The sequence below is a fragment of the Glycine soja genome, chromosome 12, assembly GCF_004193775.1.
Source record: "Glycine soja cultivar W05 chromosome 12, ASM419377v2, whole genome shotgun sequence".
NCBI lineage: Eukaryota > Viridiplantae > Streptophyta > Magnoliopsida > Fabales > Fabaceae > Glycine > Glycine soja.
The window spans coordinates 16131435-16155036 of record NC_041013.1 but is presented as its reverse complement, the minus strand read 5'-3'; the positions used below and the strand labels follow the sequence as shown (position 1 = coordinate 16155036).

The 23602-nt window shown below is 37.0% G+C and overlaps 1 protein-coding gene across 1 annotated transcript; it reads left to right on the top strand.

The window, feature by feature from the left end:
- Positions 1 to 16708: 16708 nt before the first annotated feature.
- Positions 16709 to 20791, top strand: LOC114378816 (probable disease resistance protein At4g27220). Its single transcript, XM_028337426.1, has 2 exons — positions 16709 to 19792; positions 20429 to 20791. Exons 1-2 carry the CDS (start codon positions 16709 to 16711, stop codon positions 20789 to 20791), a joined length of 3447 nt encoding a protein of 1148 aa, XP_028193227.1.
- Positions 20792 to 23602: the final 2811 nt, after the last annotated feature.

The following is a 23602-nucleotide window of genomic DNA, read 5'->3' as shown; positions in this document are numbered from 1 at the left end:
CATCACCAACGGGATTGGCCATCCTTCACCCATAGGTCACCATTCTTTTGCGTTTTTGATTCCATTTTGCATTGCTATTCATCACCAACAAGTAAGTACCTCATTCTTGAGCTTTCTAGCTTTCCATTGATATATCTTGGTCCTCTTTTTGTGCTCTAAATTGTGTGAATATGCTCAAATAAGGGGAGCAATTTTGGCTTTGATTCATGCTTGTTTGGTTGAATTCAGGGGCGGGGGCTGTAGGGGATGGCCTTAGGCCTAGGTTGTGGTCCGAAACATTTGGGCAAGTGACATTGCCCCCGTTCCCTTGCTATTCATCCCCAAAAGTGTGCCCACCAAGTGCTCGGTAAAATGCCTCAATGGCATTTGTGCATAAATTTGTGAATTTTGCTTATAGATTTGGTTTGTGCATATATGGTTGCCATTTTTGAATGTGTGGATAGCTTGCGGGAGTTAGGGTAAGTTCTCGAACATGACTTAGGCCTAGAAACTTAAGCGTTTGATTTCAAATACAAGAGGGCAAGAAAATGAGAGTATGTTGGTGAGGATTCCCCTTTAGGCCAAAGCTTGGTTTGGGCTGCACCCTATGTTTTCTTTGCACCTAGACGGTGTGAAGATGTTATTCACCATGTGCATGTATATATAGAACATGTAGCAAGAGACAAATACCCTTCAAATGAAGCGTGCATATGTTGAATAGGGGGTTAAGCGCTTTGCAAGTGTGCACATGCTTGAATGTGGCATAAGAATGCTTCTCAAAATGAACATATGATGCGGAATTGCCTTTCAAAGTGTAGATAGATGGCATGAAAATTCCTTTTCAAATAAATGCAAGTATGTGTATGGCATGAAATTGGCTCTCAAGTGTGCACGTATGTATAAATAAAATATGAATAGCAAAAATGTTGTCATTGAAGATACTTGAATGTATATATGTATTGCATGTCGGGTAGTGGAATGCCTCATAAATGTACATATGTTGCATGATAGGTGGCCAAAATGCCATTTGGTAATTGCTTTGTTAGCTACCTTGTTAATATGTTAATTTGGGTGGCGAAATACCTTTATTAGTTTGTATGTTAATTTAGGTTGTCAAATATTCTGAGAATGCATATATGCAATATTTGGTAGCAAAACGCTTTGTATATGGATATATGTAATTTTGGCACAATACCTTGAGCATGCGTATATGTGTTTTTATTCAAAATGTGCCTGCGGATGTAGGTAGCAAGAATGTTGTGAATATGCTTGTACATTGACATAGATAGCATAATCTTTTGCACGTATGCACTTTCATGAATGTGTTTCCTTTAGGGAAACGTGTGTACGAGTTTGCTCTAAGTCGAAAGGGTTTCCCGTTTCTACTTTAAAATGGCATTTTCCTTATGAACTAACTTCTCGAATGTTTGTCTTCGCATGAGATGGCTCCAAAGAAGCTTTCTACAAAGAGGTCTAGAAAGGATGCCGCTGAAGAAGGCCCCAGCACCGCCCCAGAGTTCGACGGACATTGATTCCGGAGTGCTGAGCACAAGCAGCGCTTCGAGACCATCAGGGGATGGTCATTCAGAGAGAGGCGAGTCCAGCTGAGGGATGATGAATACCTTGACTTCCAGGAGGAGGTAGCTCACAGGCGTTGGGCACCACTCATGACCCCTATGGCTAAATTTGACCCAGAAATAGTCATGGAACTCTATGCCAACGCCTGGCCCACCGAAGAAGGAGTCTGCTACATGCGCTCGTGGGTAAGGGGTCGGTGGGTCCCCTTTGATGCAGATGCCCTCAACCAATTTTTGGGCCACCCGCTGATCTTATAGGAAGGTCAGCAGTGCGAATACGGCTAGAGGAAGGACTAGGCTGATGGTTTCGACGAGGAGGCCATATCCCAATTACTGTGCACACTGGGGCAGGACTTCGCCCGAACCCACATGACCACCCTAACCCAGATATGGATGACGTTGCTACTCAGCAACGTCCTACCTAGCAACCACAACTCTGACCTTACCCTGCCGAAGTGTCAACTGGTGTATGCCATCTTGACACGGATGAACGTTCATGTGGCTCAGCTAATTGTTGACGCCGTCTATATGTTTGCAGCAATGGCTCCTACGAGGCACCCCTTGGACCCGGAGAAGTCAAACAGGGCTTTGGGATTCCCAGCTTTGATCACAGGCCTCTGCCAGTTCTACGGAGTGCCCGTCGCCCCCAGCAAGGTCATAAGGCCTCCCATCACCAAAGCCTTCGTCGAGAAATACTACACCCCTAAGCAGGCACAGGGCGAGGCACCCCAGCAGTAGGCGGCAGACGCACCGCTACCACCTCAGGAGTCCACCCCGACCTGTCTACAGAGTATAGAGCACTACTTACTGCACGTGGTTCGCCAGCAGGCAGCCAATCACCGAGGACTGGTACTGCTGCATGAGTACTTCTACCAGTAGACCCTCAGCCAACAGGGTTAGGGTTCCGCCCCTTTCATATGCCTTACACCGAAGCAGTTTGGGGCCGCAGTTGCATGGCCCAGAGACTGGCCCGATGCTCATACAGGGGCAGGACCCGCAGAGGCCCCCGGAGCCACGGACGAAGCCCAAGAGGATGAAGACAAGGCCGACCTGTTCGACTTCTTGGGAGGGAGCGGGGCCATATGATCAGGAGCACCAAACTTGTGATTTCTCCTTATTTTCATCATTATCTATTTTTAGTTATTTTTGTCCATTCATGGTCTAACAAATACTGCTTTCAGTTGTTTTGTTATTTCCATGATGTGCTGACATTACTGTTTTCAGTTGTTCCCATGATTACTGCTTTCAGTCATTTTTGGCATTTGCGTTTGATATTGTTGTCATTAGGGTTAAGTCAAAAACATCGTCATCATTGCATTGTATGTCACGATTACCACTTCTAACATGTGGTCGTACTTACTTTACGATGATGTGTCTGAAACGCGAAAAAGTATATGTATGTAAGTCTTGTGTACTGTCGTTCACACGCTTTTGAAATAAAGTGTAATCTTGGGTATCCACCTTGCCCAGGTTACAAACTGTTTTTTCTTAATCTTTTGAAAAAAAATAGAAAGCAAAAAAACAAAAACAAAAAAAACAACAACAAAAACAAAAAAAAAACAACAAAAAATCTTTTGGCTGAAAAGCCAGCACACTTTTGAAAAGAAATAACTTCCAGCTTTTCTTTGAAAAGATTCATTGGTCATAACACAAGTTTTAGTTGAAAAAAATGTGTGTATACACCTAAAGGGTGAAAGCTGTTAAAATTTTCCGAGTACCCAAAATGGACTCAGATGGATGCATGAATTGATAAAAAAGCATGTTTTGGAAACACTGGGTTGACTTAAAAAGGAAAAATGAATCCTGAGCCCTAGTGTCACATGACCACAAAACTTGATGCTTGAGTGTCCACATAGGTGTGTGCATGACCAGTTTTGCATAAAATTTCTGATCATCATTGTTGCATGCGTGTCATGGAGATAACGAGGGACATTCCTTCATCCCTAAACCGCTGGCCAAACCAACACCGTGACATATATCATGTCCAACTATTCTACAAGCCTTGAGCCAAAATCCCAACTCACCATAAACCTTGACCTAGGATGAGAATTTCCATCCTTGCCCTCAAAAGAAAATAAAAAGGAAAAAGAAGTTCCCGATCAAAGCTCGGAAGGAGACAAAAGAAAAAGAAAATTTCCAATCAAAGATTGGAAGAAAGCAAAAGAAAAAAATTCCTAATCAAAGGTTGGAAGAAAGCAAAAAAGAAAGAAAAATTCCCGATCAAAGATCGTGAGAAAACAAAAGAAAATATACGGGAAGGTCTTTGGACCAGACAATATCTGAACAATACATAATTGTCACAAGCAAACAAGAAAAGAAAGCAAACCAGGACTGGAAGTGGTCTTCTCCCTTTGATTACCAACCAAAATCTTGTGCGCCAGTGACTTTTTTACCTCGCACTAAACAAAAATAGAAAAGGAAAAGGCCAAAACACTCAGAGCCAAATTTCCCACCAAAAACACCATTCTCGAAAAAGTCCTATTGATCCATGATCACGCATGTTATCTCTGATTTGATAGGAAATGAGTTGCAAAGTCAAATCATGACATATCTATGGTTCGGAATTAGGATGAAACACTTGTCTGTGTGAGGTTTATATACTCTGAGTGATTTTCTTCTATTTTTAGTTGGACCGGGTGTTTCCTCTAAATGTTCGTTTAGAAACGAAACGCTAACATCCAAAATCTCGTAAAATCTCGTTTGTGGTTACGAGAAAATTTCATCAACAAACTCTCATTCCCAATAGACACATTGTTTTTCTCCAAAAATTATATGTTGCTTTGATCGGTTGGAGGTTTTGTTTCTTTACTAAAGCATGTTCGCATTTTAGTGAAAGAACATCGAGACTATTTTAGTCTCACGCCATTCAACAAGAACTACGTAGGTTTGAGTTCCTCATCACAAATTGAGGATACATAGGAGCAAAAGTCCTGCTTTTGTCGACCACCCCACCTTTTGCTATCGTAACCCATGAGTCCGGTGGCATGCGGAGGCACCCGATGGTTATCTGCCAACACACTTTTGCTATCCAGCGACCCGAGAGTCCGATAGCATGCAGAGACGCCTTACGGTTATCCACACCTCATCATGCAAAGACCCCAAGTCCGATTGACAAGTAGAGGCCAACGTGGTCATTTGCACCCTTTCCAGAGATGTCAACATCTTTTGGTCGAGACTTTTTTAGTCTCACAGGCAACATCTGCTGATCCTAACCCACGGGTCAGGTGGCAGGCGGACATACCCAGCGGTTGTCCGTACAAACACAACATCTGCTGATCCTGACCCACGGGTCAGGTAGCAGGCGGACATACCCAACGGTTGCTCGTACAAACACAATTCTGCTACCCCGACCTGTGAGAAGTCAGGTAGAATGCGGAGACACCCGAGGGTTATCCATACACAAAATTCTATTACCCCGACCTGTGAGGATCGGGTGACATGCGGAGACCCCCAAGGGTTATCCGTACACACATTCATGCTACCCCGACCTGTGAGAAGTCCGGTAGCATGCGGAGATACCTTTTGGTTGTCTGCACACTTGCTTTCATTTTTCCGAGGCTATCAAAGTTCTTTTTATCATCCCGAGGAATGCCAGTCCGACGATATCTTGGACGATGGTAGTCGTCTGTTTCTAAACATTTTTTGAGATTTTCCTACAGATACTTTTTGACATCCAGGGACGATCAAGTGGATGACGCACAAAGAATCCATTCTACCATCCAGGGACAATCAAGTGGATGACGCACAAAGAACCTGTTCTACCATCCAGGGACAATCAAGTGGATGATGCACAAAGAACCCATTCTACTGTCCAAAAACGATCGAGCCCGATAGCATGAGAGGCGTCATGGTTGCTGTTGGAGTTTGGCTTGAACAAAATTAGTGTCTTATCTTTACTTCCCTTTTATCTCCAATAAAAGATAAGTAAAGAGGGGCAACTGTCATACTCTAATTTCGTCCGGGGACCATTGTTTGTCGGCACGCGACCTTCTTTTGACCACTTCAAAATGTTTAACATCCATCTCCATGGAATCCGTAAAGTTTCGGGATGTTTCGGAGAGAAACCGGCCAAAAACACGAAAACGGGAGTGTATTTAGCAAAGTGGGGGTGTGTAAATAGACTGTTGGACCCTAATTTCATTCGGGGACCATTGTTGATCTCTTCGGAAGGCTTAACACCCATCATCGTGGAATTCGTAAAGTTCCATGAGGTTTCGGAAAGAAAACAACCATAAACCACAAAAATGGGGCTGAACTTATCAAGCTGGGGTTGTAAATAGAAATTTTAAAATCTAGGCCCATCTAGAGGATTCTGGACTTTTTCTTGCTTAAGGTGGAAGCAACCTAGCTCACCTGGGCGAGCTAGGTGGCAACCACCTCCCCCATTTTGTTGAAAAATGGCATTTGGGGTGCTTCCGTAATGCTTCTGTAAAATTTCCATAACGCTGGGAAAGCATATTTCACTTAGGATTTATGAAGAGGAAGAGAAAGAAGAAGAAAATCAAGTCTGATATGATTCCGTAACTTTTCCGTAGAGTACGAACGGGGGGTGAACTTATCAAATTGGGAGGTGCATCAGGAAACTTCCTAAGGAAGCCACTTGCTTGCCTGGGCGAGCTGGGCGGAAACCTCCTTCCTTTTTCCTTTTATAAATAGGGGAAGGGGGCTGCTTCAAAGGGGTCCTAACCCCTATGCTATGCATTTCAGCTGTTTTGGGTGAAAAACGTGTTTTCGTGAAGAGAATCCGAGTCGAGGTGCCTCCATAACGCTTTCAAGACGTTTCCGTGAGCAATTCCATGAAGATTTTCCGTCGTTCTTCGTCTGTTTTTCGTGCGTTCTTCGGTCTTCAACCGGTAAGTTTTCAAATCCGAGACTTTCAATTCATTTCTTGTTTTGTTGGCTTTCATCTTCATTTCGTTCACTTTTGGTTTTCTTTTCTTCTGCTTTTAATGAGCTTTTAACCGTTTATTTAAGCCGTTATCTCGCCTGATAATTGATAAAATGAATTTCAACCGATCATTTGTGTTGTAATCTCGTTTGATCATTGTTAAAATAAAATCTAACCGATTGTTCACACTATAACCTCGGTTAAATCAAAAAAGCAAAATAATAATAAAATAATCAAAATATCTTTGAAAAAAATAATAATAAAATAATCAAAAAAATCAATCGGACGTTTTACTTTGAAAGTTTCTTTGAATGAATTGATTAATAACCAAAGTGAAACTAAGGTTAAAATCAACTCACAAACCAAGCTTTGTCCGCAAAAGTCACTTAAAGCCGTTTTAAGGTCCAACGCCTTAAATGGTCCTCCTTGCTTTTATCGGTTAACATGAACCGTTCAAAAGCATAAAATAAACACATAACTTTATCTCTTTTCGCAAGAACTACGTAGTTATGAGTTCCTCATCACAAATTGAGGATATGTAGGAGCAAAAGCCCCGCTTTTGTCGACCACCCCAAGAGATCGTTAATGGTCTCTCTTTTCAAAAACCAAGAGATCGTTAATGGTCCAACGCGTTAATGTTTCTCTCCTTTCAAAACCAAGAGATCGTTAATGGTCCAATGCCTTAAGGTTTCTCTCCTTTCAAAAGAACCAAAAGATCGTTTAATAGTTCAATGCCTTAATCGCCTTTTGTTCAGTTAAAATCAATCTTGCGAAAAAAAGATAAAAACAACTTAACCAACATCTAGTTCTGAAAGAACTACGTAGGTCTGATTTCCTCATCACAATTGAAGAATACGTAGGAGTGAGGGAAACACCCTTGTCGACCACAAAAAGATAAAAAATACAAAAAGGCCCATAAAAAGATAAAAAAACATAAAAAAGGGAAAATACATAATTTTGAAGTCATGTCTTGCACACTCGATTAAAGGTTGCCATCCCTTGTGACAGACGCGTGGGGTGCCAATACCTTTCCCGTGCGTAAAAACAACTCTCAAACCTTTCACACTTAAAGTTCGTAGACCACACGTTCCAGTTTTTCTGACGTTTTCCTCGAATAAACGTTGGTGGTGACTCTGCACGCCTTCCTCCCTTGGAAGACGCACCCGTGAGCCCCGCGTCGCCCTCCCGCCGAAGGGTAGGTTGCAACAACCTTGTTGGATATCCCTGGTGGGGGAAATAAAGTGGTTAAAGAGTTTTAAGCATCTCTGGAGGGGGATGACTTAGAATATTTAATTATCCACGGTCAGTGCATTGATGGTGCTCATGTTTCATACGTTGTGTGTTGTGTATGTACATGGGGGGTGCAGTGACTTTGTTGGATATCCCTGGTGGGGGAAATAGAGTGGTTAAAGAGTTTTAAGCATCTCTGGAGGAGGATGGCTTAGAATCTTTAATTATCCACAGTCAGTTCATTGATGGTGCCCATGTTTCATACGTTATGTGTTGTGTATGTACATGGGGGTTGCAGTGACTTTGTTGGATATCCCTGGTGGGGGAAATGGAGTGGTTAAAGAGTTTTAAGCATCTCTGGAAGGGGATGGCTTAGAATCTTTAATTATTCACGGTCAATGCATTGATGGTGCCCATGTTTCATATGTTGTATATTGTGTATGTACATGAGGGTGTCGTGTGGACACGCTTAGGCTATTTTCTTGGGGATGGTACCACACTGCATTTGAGAGTTGAGGTCAGGTGCATGCATCATACTGAGAATGATTGATTGGAACTATGGACTGATGATGACATTTGTTGAGTGTGTGTTGGACTAGTGAATGTTTGTGTAAGCTTATGATATTTGTTAATGTTTTCTTACTAATTGTGGTTATTTGATCTTTGTATTAATTTCTTTTATTATAAACTCACCTCTTGCAATTTTTGTACCGTGTGGTTGGTACCTGTGATGATCGCGAACCTTGTTCGTGGGAGCAAAATGACAACAGTAGAGTATGAGAAGTGAGATTCTTTTGTGGAGCCGTCGAGCCGACGTGATGACGTTGGGATTATTTTGGGAGAGAGTTGTGTTTTGTTAATCAACTCCTCCTCCATAGTTGGTTCCATAATTCTTTTTGTTGAATTGAGGATGTAAATCACAAATTTAATTATATGTATGAACAAATTTACTTTCCATTATGTGAATGATGTGTACTGAGTTACTATACCTATATATATATGTATTCACTTAAGTAATGGTGCGTCGTTTGGTGAATGTGTATCGAGAAAAAAAATTACCTTAATTTTTCATAAGCAAATTAATGGAGTTTTCATTTAAAAATTGGAATTCTCACGGTTTAGAGTGGTGATATCATAGCAACGAGGAGGGTCATTACAGTGTTGATTACACCTCTAATGTGCTAGGCGGGTTCCTGTTCTGGTGGAGGAGGTCGCTCACACCGTTGTTGCTGTTGTCTTTGTCTGCCTCGGTCTTCTGCTTTTCTTTTGTCTGCTTCTTGGTTCCTGTGTTGATCTTCTTGATGTTCTCTGGGTCTACTCCTGCTTAGTGACTGTTTGGTCTCTTAACAAATTGGGCTAAGTACCCAACCTGTATAAGTTCTTATATATTGTTCTTTAGGCCTAGCAGTCTTTGGTGTTTTGACCAATACCGCAGTGATATTGGTAGTATTTGGTTGCGTTTGACCCCGGCCTGGGAGGTTTCATCTAGGGTAGCTGGATGAGTACCTCTAGGTTGAATGGTTCCTTGAGAATCATCGTGCGATTGGGTGTTAGGGGTATGTAATGCTCGTACCTGGGCCCTTTGGAGAGAGGCTAGCACTTTTCTGGCATGTGCCTCTTATCTGACTTGTGGAAGTCGGCCTTGGTGTTTCCTTCGTGCTTATGTCCAGCTTAGTGGACTTCATTCCAGAATCTAGGAATTTCTTCTATCCGGATGTAGCCCTTGGCTTGTTCGCAAAGCTCGTCCATGCTACCGAGTAGTTTTTTGCACATACTATTTGCAAACTTGTTGGGGCATAAGGCGATGAGCATGGAATGCAACGCTACCTCGAGGTTAAGATTTCGGATCTGGACGACCGTGCTCTCAAATCTGTCAATGAATTTTTTTTCTGAGGCGGCCGAGGTCATGCGGTGAGACCTGTTGGTGGTATACTTGGCACTGAATAGCTTGATGAGGGTGTCAAAGCTATCTATTGACCTAGGTGGGAGTCCACCATGCCAGGTCAATGTTTCCCCTTTAAGGGATGTAAGGAAGACACGACATAGAATCGCGCTTCGTTGGTGTAAAGGTTCGCTTATGTTAGGAAGACATCCAGATGCTCGTTTGAATCTGTTAATTGTCTCATCGTATCGCTCGAGGTTGAGTGGTTTCCACCTGAAGAGTATGTCTGCCTCCATAATTCGATTGATATAAGGATGCCGATGGACAGTCCGCCCTATTGGACAATGCATGTGGGAGACACTCAGATCATCTACAGTGTTGCCTGTGCGTCGGGGGTGTGATTCCCCTTGTGTGCGTTCAGGCAAGGTGTGGGCGGATTTCTCGTCACCTTAGAAAATTGTGACATAAGCCTCTAGCTGGTTATGGTTAGCCTTTAGCTTTGCCAACTCCTTTTCATGGTGTTGCTCCATCTCCGTGATGCAGTTTTGGAGTTGTTGTAGAGTGTCAGTGTCTATCATAGCTACTGGATAAGGATGGGAGTCTGCGGGGGGGGGGGGGGGGGTATCGCGTTTGAGGCCAAGCCGAGTGCTAACCATGTATGAATGAGAGAGAATTAACGAGAGGTCGCAGGGTATGTTTTACTACGGCCCCACGGTGGGCGCCAAATGTTTTTACCAAAATCTGGAACCATGACACGTCAAGGTTGACATGGTTGAGTGGGACCTTAAACTTGACTCGCCGACTTGGCAAAAGGAGGTGTGACACCCTCTACCCCTCACACACACACACACACACACACACACACACACACACACACATATATATATATATATATATATATATATATATATATATTAATAAAAGAATAAAAATTCAAATATTAATTAAAAGTATTTTTAAATACAAGTATTTCAAACGGGTAAAAGGCTCACATTCACTTTCTTCTACATCGTATTCAAACTTGTCCAAATAAATAATAAAGTCATCTAAGCTCAAACAAGGTCGTCTAAGACTTCATACAATTAATATAAAACCCTATACCCTAATTGTCACATCCTATCAGAGCATTGTGTCCTGACGTCCTTCAGCATAAGGTTCCTTAAAGCACTTCACCTAGCCATCTGCACCCCCGAACACAAGGAGTGAGTTATCAAATTCCTAACTAATAGAGAAGCAAGACAACTAGATATACATATCATATAAACAAAATAAAACTTACTTAAATATAACTCACATAATTCCACCACTTTGTCATTCAAAATTCACCTTCCAATCATCAATCACATTACACAAGAATCACACACTCCGATCAAGACATAATAACACATCTATTTCATAATAAACAATTAGCAAGTGTATGCAATAGTTATGCTAAGATTCAATCCTATATGCAATATGGTATCATGTCAGTGAAAAACCACCCTGGGGCACTTAGGAGTACAAAACAAGACACACCACACAATGGGTTTGTCAGGTCACTCTCACTAAGTAAGATCATAGGGAGACCAGTCAGGGTTACGATGTTTTGCGAGAATGCTCCAACCATATGGGATCAACATAGGCTTAAAGGAGCACTCAAACTTGGTAACCCCCAAGGCCTACACTCTGAAGAGTCCGTCAGGGCCTCTCCCTCCTAATTCAGGTCCAACCCGTAAAATAATTTTGCATGCAGACACTGCTCATGAATTATACAATACCCACGACCTCACACTCGTGTTTTAAACACATTCAACACAATTGTGCTACGATTTAACACTGGTTCCTAAATAGGAACCTTATACTTTCTCCTTAACATTGGTTCCTAATTAGGAACCTACAGTTTCTCTTTAACACTGCGCATCAACGCTTTTCTCAAGATAACACTGGTCGGGTTATTGTACAATTCATAGCTTACAACACAAGTAATGTCACATCAAGTGTTAACTACACACTTATCCACAACCAAAACTCATTCACAATTTCACATCTCATAGTGTCACAATCCACCATCACATGTTTACACGTATCTCACAAATTAACACATGTTCAACTTTATACTTATACTCAATCTCAATAACAATATTATAATCTCAAAGCAACATGTTATTTCATAATTCATCACATATTTCATTTATAAACACTGTTCATGAATTACACAATACCATGACTTCACACTCATGTTTAAAACACGTTTAACACATTGCGCTACAATTTAATACTAGTTCCTAACTAGGAACCTACACTTTCTCTTTAACACTGCATAAACACTAGTCGGGTTATTGTATAATTTACAGCTCACAATACCATTATTGTAACATCAAGTGTTAAACACATCTACTTATTCACAACCAAATATCACACCCATAATTTAACATCTCATAACATTCTTAATGATATTCATAGGGTACAACATACACATGTTCATCAAATCTAACCATAATATTCTCAAACTCCAACACTTAATGATTTTTGGAATCATACTATAACAACTCTACAATATTATTTACATAAATTATTAATATAAATAAATATATAACTAATTCTATATATTTAAACTAGCGTACATCATATTGGATCATGAATTTCAAAGTAAGCTTTCAATGGACAAATTCTAAATAATTATATGAACACTTTGGTCAATTTCAATTAAGATATTAATTTTAAACTATATAAAAAAACCTAAAAAGCATGAAAAAGAGAAAATACAAAATCAATATCTCACTCTAAATTTCTCCTTACTTTATTTCATCAATTTATACTAATTAGAAAAATGCTCGATTTATAGGGTTCACACTTAACACAATAGCATATCAATTTCAAAACAATTGGTTTGTCAAACATATATAATTCATAATTATAATTATAAGGATAGAATCAAAAATGACGGAAACACCCTAAAACTCATTCCAATTGATACTCTAAGGATCCCTACACATGTTCTCACTAATCCCCAATTGTGAATAACTCATTCCTTACTTCGATGTACTCGCTCAAGCATTCTCCATTATTAATTGTGGTGTTTTTGGTGCTCTCCAAATCTCCTCCTCCGGTTGTTCTGTTAGGGTTCCCAACGCTAGGGAGGATGAGAAGGGATTGAGGTTTCCATTTTGTACTGCTTCGTGCGATTCATCTTTTTCTCTCCGCAGACATTACTTTGAAAAACCCAACGGTGAAGACGTGTGGAAATGACTATCGAATAACGTACCAAAATTTCACTACAATCCAACGGTTAATGAGTCTGGGATCGTATTTTTACCGAAATAGTTTTGAGTTTCTGTGGGAAAGGAAAAAGCTAAGATGTGAAGGGTATTTCTCTCAGCTCCGAGATTTTTTCAAAATTCACAACGGTGAGAATGCTTGGAATTGAGTTTTGAACCTGATGCTTAAATTTAACGATAATCCAACGGTGAATGAGTCTGAGATCGTCGTTTTTCTGAGACATGTTTGATGGTCTGCGGGGAAAAGAAAGGGTTTTGAGAGGAGAAGGGGAAAACGAAAATGAGGGAAAGAAGAGGCACCGTCAGTGTGAAAACTGACCTAACGCTATTTATAGCTAAGTTTAATCTATTTGTTTATTTATTATTTTATAAAAACAAACTCTATTTTATTCTCTATCAAACAAATAAATAGAATACCCTTTTTATTTTCTCTCAAATTATTATTTTAATTAATAGTTATATATTCTTATTTATTTATTTATAAAATCTCATCATTTTTCTAAAACTCTATTTATTTATAAATAACAATTCTTTTTAAATTAGCTTACGAAAAATGGGATGTTACAGGAGGGACCTACAACATAAAGGACTCTGACGCTCTAGTAAGAATACGAGTGAGGAAAATAAAGCATGTATATGCTTAAGTAAAGCTTGTATGAGCGAGAGGGAGAGAGATAGAGACACATGTGTGTAGCTCGTGTGTTGAGTGTGTGATAGGATCATGTAGAGGGGTTCGATGAAACTTGTATTTATAGTAGTTGAGTGTGACTGTTGGTGTTTGTTTGTAGGGGCTGTTGTAGCCTTTGAAAATAAATTCCGGTTTGTAAATAATAGCTGAGAGCTTATAGATAATGTTAAAGGTAAATATTTGTCTATAGATAAAATTGAGAAGATAATCATACCTTGTAAATAATGTATGACCTTATAGATAATTAATTATCTACCAATAGAATAAGATATTCAAATACATTTGAATATTAATAGGTTAGAGATAACCTGTTTCTTAGGGAGTTCGACTGCTAAAGGTCGAGTGTCTGTGCTCAGGACTGATGTAGAAGGTGAACATGTGTCTCTACGTGTCACGTAGGATGCCACATATATTTTATGAGTCCTGGATAGTACAATATCACATTAAAAAAAACTATGTTAATTCAATGTCTAGCTTTCAACTCGATGTGCGAAAATTTTGTATAAATGCAGATACACACTTGTTATCCCCTTCTGACGCATCAATCGCCGTCTACATTGGGTGTTCGTAGGACACGTTTAAGAATAACTTGCATGAACCCCCCCAAAAAGTTAAAGAATAACTTGCATGTTGCATCTATCTATTAAATAATTACCTTACTTGGGAACTAAAGAAGAACTTCCTTTTACTTTAAGCTTTATTCTTTCATTTGGCATACTTCCGCACTCACTTATATCTAGGAGATCTTTCCCATCTCATGTCAATCATTTTCGTTCTTTAAAATTGCAACCCTACATCATTCAATTAATATTGTGATTCGCAATAAGGTTGTTTCTTAATTATTGTTCTTGACATTATAACTCTTCACATATCTTTAGGTATGCATCGAAATTCAAAACTTCAATTTAGTCTATATTTTGTTTATATTCATATATATATTACATCCACACCAATAATATAGAAGTAATTTCCCATAGTTATTGATCTTATGAAGTTATAAATCTGAAGTTGCACTTTTAAGTACAGTATTGATAAGTGATAATATATTAAACGGTTGGATAGTAAATATTATATCTCTATTTTTTTTCCTCCAAAAAAGTTAATAATGATCACATATCATGCATATTAATGATGGTACGAAGTTGTATTTGTGTATTTGCCATGTTATTAACAATTTGTGAAAAGGCCAAGACAAGTCTTGTATTTTGGTACAATGTTGGTTTTCTTCTTATGAAATTGGGCTTGATATTCTAACTTTGTCTATATTAATGCCTAATAGACCTGAGCTGTTTATCGATGTTGGAGGGAGTTCCAAACAAATTCAAAATGTCCTAAGTTATCCCTTTCATACAGTTAGAACAATTCAGATTTTGAATTGTAGTTGTTGGTGTTTGTTGTTTGTCTTAGTGGTTAACCCATGACTTCTTCTAGTTATTGTCATGGTTTATCTTTTGAAGATTATTCTTCAATAGGATGTCTTCTTGTGCTACTTCTAATAACTGCAATATTTGTGTATCAGTCTTCATTACTTTTGGTTGCTTGGCTGTGATAAAGGACTTGATGATTTGTACAAGTTTTATGCTTCTGAATGCTTGCATGTCTTTTTCAGAGTTTGTTGAACTAGGTGCTTTTGAACACTTTACATAATTTCTATAGATTTTATTGTTTCTGGTGTGTACTTCTGAATAATGCTTACATGTGTCTCCCATTCTTTGTTTAATTTTACATCTTTGGATGGTACTCAAATCATGTGTCACTTTTAAACATCTACCCAAGACTAAAGATACCTTTTGATAATTTTTTTAATCATACACAACTTTTGATGTTTTGTTGCACTTTGATATTAGAAAACAGGATTGTCTTTCATGCTTCTGGTCAGCTTTAATTTTTGGTAGTTTTACTTTTGATGTGACAAATAAAATGTTAGAAGATTAGCATACTTCAAGCTAAGATGATGCTTCATAACTTTCCTCATACTTCTTAATCAAGTCGTATCTTATAAACACATTCTCAAAGAAAAAACCATTAGCAGTTAAGACTAAATAACTTTGAACTTGCCTTTTGGAAATTTGTTGTCCCTAAAACTTAAGCTTCAGAAGAAGTTCTACTTCAACAACTTTCTTTTATCTCCTTTCATTTTCTTATTTTCATTGATGGTGTATTTTTTTTATTTTTTATTTTTTGTAATGCTTTCCTTTCAATCTAAGTGATTTTTCCAAATTGTGACTTGCCCTCAATATCATCCAAAACTAATACTTTGTTAAATTATACTTAATTTTTATAACAATTATTGTTATTTTAAAATTATATAAATTTTGTTATTATGAGCATGTTATATGCATCATAAAATTTAACTATTAGAGTTAGAGATCAAATTGGTCACATTTCATAATTATTATCTTAAAATAACTTTTTCTTTCGTCAAGTCAAAATAAATTAAATATAATATCAGGGATCAATATGTCATATGTCATATTTCATTGAGGACTAAAATTACAATTATTAAAATGTAGAAAGTAAAACTAATTTTATCTAAATATTGAGGGGTTTAAAACACATTCTACTCAATATCTTATCTATAAATTTAAATCAAATCAAATGTTATTTTAAATTAATTTGATTCATTAAAATAATACTATAAAGTTATCTCTCTTTATATAATTGCATGATTGTATATAAAAAATACTTAATTCTCGTACATTAAATTGTAAGGGTTAAAATGTTTATTTGCTTTTGAAAAATGTACATAAGTAATTAGGATAAAGAGATAAGAAAATATATTATTATATAAATTTTCATGTATTTCTTATTTAGCTTTTTCAAAGGCCCAAAATGTACAACATAGTTTCCAAAATCACTTCCTAGCATGTTTGTGCAACATATTCTTTACATATTAAGTGAAATTGTAGATCAATTTAGAAAGTAATTTATATTCTGTTACCATTATTCAATGCATTATTTGCAAAAAGGCATCAAAAGTTGTCCTTTGTTCACATTGCTAATATTTCTTTTTGCTTATAGTTCGTAAAAGGCATCCGACCCGCAACAGAAACTTCTTTACTTTATTTCCAATTACATCATACTTCAAAGGTAAATAAGACACATTATTACATTATTATTTCTTTTTATTATATTATTACTAGCTAGTTTACACATCTTAGCTAAAAAGTGATGAACTCATTTATGATTAGGACTGTGTCGTTTCAAATGGAGGATAGTGTTCTTTCCATCAGAGCAAAGATTGTAGAATATATTGTGGGTCCAATTTTACACCATGCAAAATACTTGTGTTGTTTCAACAACTTTGCTGTGAATCTCCCAAATGCCAAAAGAGAATTGGAATTGACCCTAGAGCAAGTGAAATTACGAGTAAGAGAAGCCACTATTAGGATTGAAAAAATTGAACCAACTGTTGAAGAATGGCTAGAAGAAGTTGAGAAAGTTTTAGCAGAAGTGCAGATTCTCGAAGGAAGAGTTTTGAAAGTGACAAAGAGTAGTTTCATAAGGCAATGTCGATATTTTCTTGCAAAAGAAATGGTAAGAAAAATAGGACAAATGAATCAGCTCAAATGTAACAAGTTAGAGCCCTTTTCTAGGAGTATTAACCTTCCAGACATGAAGTACTATTCTTCCAAAGATTTTGTTCTTTCCAATTCAACAGAATCAACTTACAACAAGCTTTTGGAAACATTAAAGGATAAAAATGTTAGCATAATTGGACTAGTTGGAATAGAAGGCTCGGGAAGAACTACTTTGGCAAATGAGGTGGGTAAGAAAGCTGAGAAGTTAAAACTTTTTGAGAAGGTTGTCATGACAACAGTCTCTCAAAATCTCAATATCATAAGCATCCAAGAACAAATTGCTGATAAGTTGGGTTTCAAATTAGAGGAAGAATCTGAGGAAAGTAGAGCAAAAACATTATCACAGAGTTTAAGGGAGGGCACAACACTTCTAATCTTGGATGATGTATGGGAAAAGCTAAACTTTGAAGATGTAGGTATTCCTCTCAATGAAAACAACAAGAGTTGTGTAATACTCCTAACAACTCAAAGTAGAGAAATATGCACTTCTATGCAATGCCAAAGTATAATTGAGCTCAATCGTTTAACCAACGAGGAATCTTGGATTTTGTTCAAATTGTATGCCAACATAACTGATGACTCTGCAGATGCTTTGAAAAGTGTGGCAAAAAATATTGTTGATGAATGCGAAGGATTCCTAATTTCAATTGTGACTTTGGGAAGCACACTGAAGAAGAAAAGTTTAGGAGATTGGAAGTCAGCATTGAAAAGACTACAAGATTCCAAACCATTGGTTATTACAAAAGGCCTAAAAATTCCTCATGTATGTCTTCAATTAAGTTATGATAACTTGACAGATGAGTTAACCAAGTCGTTGCTTTTGTTGTGTTCTATCTTTCCAAAGGACCATGAAATTGATTTGGAAGATTTATTTCGATTTGGAAGGGGACTGGGACTAACTAAGACTTCTGAAACAATGGAAAAATCAAGGAGGGAGATTGAAATAGCCGTTAACATCCTAAAGGATTCTTGTTTGTTGTTGAAAGTTAGTAATAAAGAAAGGGTGAAAATGCATGACATGGTTCGTGATGTAGCCTTGTTGATGGCATCTGAAAGGGGTCAAGCAATGTTGGCAAGTACTGCAATGGATCTAAGAATGTTGGTAGAGGATGAAACACTAAAAGATAAGAGAGCAATATCCTTATGGGATTTGAAAAATGGTCAACTTCCTAATGATAATCAATTGAATTGTCCAACACTAGAAATTCTCTTGCTTCATTCTCCAAAGGCTGGCTTTGAAGTATCTAATTTGTGTCTTGAAAGGTTGAAAGTTCTTAAAATACTGTCATTCTTAACATGTGGCTATACGTGGAAGTTGCCTCAATTTAGTCCATCACAGTACATTTTATCATTGCCACAATCAATTGAGTCATTAAAAAATCTTCAAACTCTGTGCTTGAGAGGCTATAAGCTAGGTGACATCTCAATTTTGGAAAGTCTACAAGCACTCGAGATTCTTGACTTGCGTGGTTCTTATCTTGAAGAATTGCCTAATGGAATTGTAGAGTTGAAGAAATTGAAGCTTTTGGATTTGTACAATTGTTGGATTGAGAAAAATAATGCTTACGAGGTTGTAGGACGTTTGCAACTAGAGGAATTGTATTTTCATTTATTCTCGTATAAAGAAGACATTCCACATAATGTTTCTTTCTCAAGATTGCAGAGGTATGTTATTGTACTAGATCATAGACCATATTCCTTCCACCTAAAGACAGAAATTATGGAAGAGCATAGACCATCTAGAGCTTTGTACATAAATGGTTTGAATGCATCTACTCAAAGGTTTATATCATTACCAATCATGGATCTATTTTTAAGAGCAGAGTACCTTCATTTGAAGCATCTGAAGGGAGGTTACAAAAATCTTATCCCATCCATGGATCAACAAGGCATGAATCAGTTGATTGCCTTAGTCCTCGAATATTCTTTAGATATAGAATACCTCTTTGATAGTACTATGATTACCACCAAAGATGTTTTTTTGTCCAAACTTGTTACTTTAAGGCTAAATGGCATGCATGGCCTTCAAGAAGTGTTTCATGACCAGTTTTCTCTATGCTCTCTGGAAAATTTACAAGAACTAATCATAGAAAATTGTGCACAATTGTACAGCATATCCTTTCCAAGGTACTCAAATCTATGCAGTATCAAGGTCTTAAGAATATACAATTGCCCAGTCCTAACTTCTCTCTTCATGCCATCCATTGTCAAAACTCTAGTGCTGCTGGAGGTTCTAAAAATATCTGAGTGCCATAAATTGAAGTACATAATAGAAGAAGTCAAAGAAGGGACTATTAACAGACAAAATCATGCATCTATGACGCTCCCAAAATTAAGTATCATTGATATTGAAGGATGTGAAAGGTTGAAATATATATTGCCTGTGTGTTTTCTGGGAGAGCTAGTTAGTTTGCAAAGGATGAGCATTCGAAAATGTAGCGAGTTGATGTATGTATTTGGAAATGAAAAGGAGCATGATCTTTCAGCGTACCAACACCAGAGTACATACCATTGCTTGTATCCAAATTTGCTTAATTTGGATACTTTCAAGTTGGATTCCTTACCAAATCTTGTTGACTTTTGGCCTGATTACTATCGTCCGCGTTTACTAAATTTGAAAGAGGGTCGATGCACTGAGTGTCCCGGACTGTCCAATTCAGCGCGTAAGGTGGTGATTTATTTAAACTTGCGCCAAGACATAACTGCAACGGTAAAATATTATTTCTATAATTATTTCTTTACCTAATATCACTTTAGTCTTTAAAGCATGTCTATAGTGTCAAAATAACATCAATATAAGTCACAAGTTTTTGGCAGGAATTCTTTTGTTTGGTGGGATGTTTTACCCTCTTTTATTAGAGATATTTTTTCCGTAATAGATACAGTTTGCCTTGTTAAAGGTTTTGTTGCTTCTTCGTGAATTTTGGCCTATTCCCTTCCATGACTTGTTTCTGTTTTTTATATTTTTAATAAATTTTGAGGTGATGCATGTGAACAATAGAACTTGGGATGTCAATGTTGTTGGGGTGTCTGATTCTTATTGTACTGCTTTGCATACCATAACTTTTCTTAATGTAATATGCATGTATAATTTATAAAATTTCTCCATAACATAAAATTATGAATATATTCCCCTCAAAATTTTATGAGTATTACTTGAATTGGTATTTCCAATTGTATGTAAGAATATGCAAATAGTATTTTTTTCGCAATAAATTAATTATAAACTTTTTGACTCAACCCTGCTTTGAATCATTCATCTAATAAAATTTATAGTTTTAATATAAATTTTTTGTTAAACATTTCTTATTATGTATCATAAAAAAAAATTTGTATATTTTTATAGGATAAGGTGGGTAAAGTCTCCTCTCATAGGACACAACAGGATACCACTATAGGCAAGACCATCAGACGTCTTAAGGGAATTTTAGATCGTGCTGAGATGACTTCATCGACTCAAGAATCAATTGCTCCTTCTTCATCCAACAATGCCTATGAGGATATAGCTAGAGCTCAACAACAAGTTGCAGAAGCTCAAAGGGATGCATCAATTGCTCGACAAGAAACTACTGTTGTAAGTCATCTGCTTGAGCAAATGATGGAAAAGTTGGCAGTAAATGAGCAGATAGGATTACAAAAGAGGGCCCATGAGCACGTGGGACTACATAGGGGAACCCAGCAAGAGCCAGGTGCTGAGAGTAAGGTTTAAGTGATCATGTCGATTATCATGATGATCTAAATGATAGATCCACCTAGATTTTTTTTTTACTTCTATAGTTCATTTACACTATTATGGTTATATACATAATGACAATTATTTATTAATTGTGATTCACTTGCACTTTCATTGCCATTGTTTGAATTGTTATTAACTGATATGGAGACTAGGAGGAATTGTGATCCTCGGATAAATTGGTGCATGTGCTAGAAAACTTGAATGTGTGTGTGCTTATATATTGATATGGTATTGTTTGGTGTGATTAAGGATCAAGGAATTAATTCTTGAGATGGAACAAATGCACTTAAAATATGAGTGCATTGTGGTAACTAGAACTTAGTGTCAATTAAATGGCCATTGTGACAAACAGCGAATAAAATATTTAATAAGAGTGTGAACTTCATAGCAAAAGGGACTTAGTAAATATAGGTATCTTTGCACATTGGAGGATACTCTTGATATTGGACTTAGAGTGAGTTAAGGTTATCAAACTCGAGAGTTTATATAAACTCGTAAGAGTTTCATAGACTCGATTCTTAGACTCAACTCGTAAGAGTCCACTTCATATAAAAATAATAACATATCTATAAATAACATACCAATTAAACATTTCAACAATATAATAAAGTAAAATAGTAAATCATAAATTTAACAATACTTAAATAATCAAGTCTAGTAATGTATCACTACTAGCTAATAATTTGCCGATGCTATAGTACATTATGCCTTACATTTGGGTATTAAAGGTGAGAATTTGATGTTATTAGAGAGTTTGATGTTATTAGAGAAAAAGGGTTTGATGTTATTAAAGGTAATTTTTTTATTTGGGAATAACACACTAAACGAAGGTATGTTGAACAATAAACTGACAGAAAATAACCCAAAATGACTTACATTTTGGTATAATTTTTTTAACTTGCTGACTCGTTGACTCGATGGTAAACTCGAGAGTCTGCCGAGTTTACTTAGAGTTTATAGAGTCTACCCAGAGTCTACTAAAAAGAAAGTTTACACATGAGTCAACTCGTAGATGGTAAGTGGACTCGTAAACTCGTAAGAGTTAACGAGTTAACTCGAGAGTTTGATAACCAGAGCCACTAGGATATTTGCTTGGAGAATATGAACTATGGAACATAATTTAGCATAAACTTGAAAGGGAAATGAATTAAACAAGACTAAATAAAATGTGGAATGATTCATGAAATGTGTGGGAATGCACTAAGGCATGTGGTTGTAAATTGTGGTGTTGTATGAGTAGTTATAATGACATGGTTTGGAGGGGGAAAATGAGCAGTCCTTCTTTTCTCTTATTGTGTGAGGATCATGGTGAACATGTTATGTCGCACTGTCGAGATGACATAGATTTCGAGGAATGTAAGACAAGTTATGGAAGCAAGTGTGAATCATACAGGTTTTGATGATGCCAAAAGTATTTACTTGATGAAAGCACAAAGATAGATAGGATGATGGTTGTCATCATCAAAAAGGGGGAGAATGTGAATCATGCAGGTTTTGATGATGCCAAAAGAATTTACTTGATAATGGTTGTCATCATCAAAAGGGGAGAGAATGTGAATATATATCATGTAGGTTTTGATGATGCCAAAAAGATTACTTGATGAGCATGGATTGAATCAAGTCAAAAGAACAAGATCAAGTAAATCTAAGATAAGAACTTAGTAAATTTGTTTAAAGAATCTCAATTTGATTGCTTTAGTTTGGCCTCAAAATTTTTAGTATCAAACACTCTTTTATCAAAGGCTAAATCAATTCAAAAAGATATTTTTGAATTGGTAATCGATTACCAGACTGTGTAATTGATTACCAGAGAGTTTGTGAAGATATTTTTGACTAACGACACAAAACTGTTTGAATTTTGATCTGTGCAATCAATTACCAGTGAAGAGATTTCAAAAAAACTTTGAAAAGTCATGACTCTTTAGAAATATAACTATGTAATCGATTGCCAGTGAAAAAATTTCAGAAAAGCTTTTTGAAAAGACACATCTCTTCAAACCATTTTAAAAAGGCACAATGTGCTTATATATGTGTGTGTCTGACTTTGAAAAGTAAGAGAAAGATTTTTCTAAGAGAACTTAATTGTCAAATGCTCTCTAAACAACTATTGACCAAACACTTGCAAATCTATTGAGAATTCTTTTAGGAACTTCATTTTGTATCATCTACTCTAAAGGAGACAAATCTTTATGTTGATCTCATAAACTCATTTATAATCAAGAGACTTTTTGTCTCTTAGTTTGTGAGAATCTTGAACACAAGGGTGAGGGATTCCAAGGTGTGTTCAAAGTCTGTAAAGGATTTATAGAGATAGTGAAAAATCTTAAGTGGGTTGCTTGAGGACTAGACGTAGGCACGAGAAGTGGCTGAACCAGTACAAATCGAGTTCGCATTTCTCTCTTCCCTTACCTTAGTTATTTTATTGTAGTTTACTTTGTCTTACGTAGTTAAAAGAGCATTATTAAATTGATTGCTTTTTCTTCTTCTGCATTCTGAGCCTATCATATATCATTTAAAAGGTGGTTAAAATTTTTTAGTGGGAAAATTTTGATACTTAATTCACCCCCCCCCCCCTTTTTAAGTTATTAAGGCCACTTGTCCAACAACAAGCACTGAAGAGGTTTTGTAAGGAGTTCCATTTAGGATTTGTGTTTGTGCTATGAAGGATGGGGTTATAATGGAATGATCACTTATGATCATAGTGGGGAAGACATGAGTCTTCATGTGATATGTTGTTGAGTTCATATTGATAGATAACTAAATACGAGACATTATTATGTTGGT

Bases quoted from the DNA above. Each gene is read 5' to 3' on its own strand.
- LOC114378816 (XM_028337426.1), top strand. From the start codon at position 16,709: ATGGAGGATAGTGTTCTTTCCATCAGAGCAAAGATTGTAGAATATATT. The intron at 19,793-20,428 runs GTAAAATATTAT...ATATTTTTATAG, and splicing joins GCCAAGACATAACTGCAACG to GATAAGGTGGGTAAAGTCTC.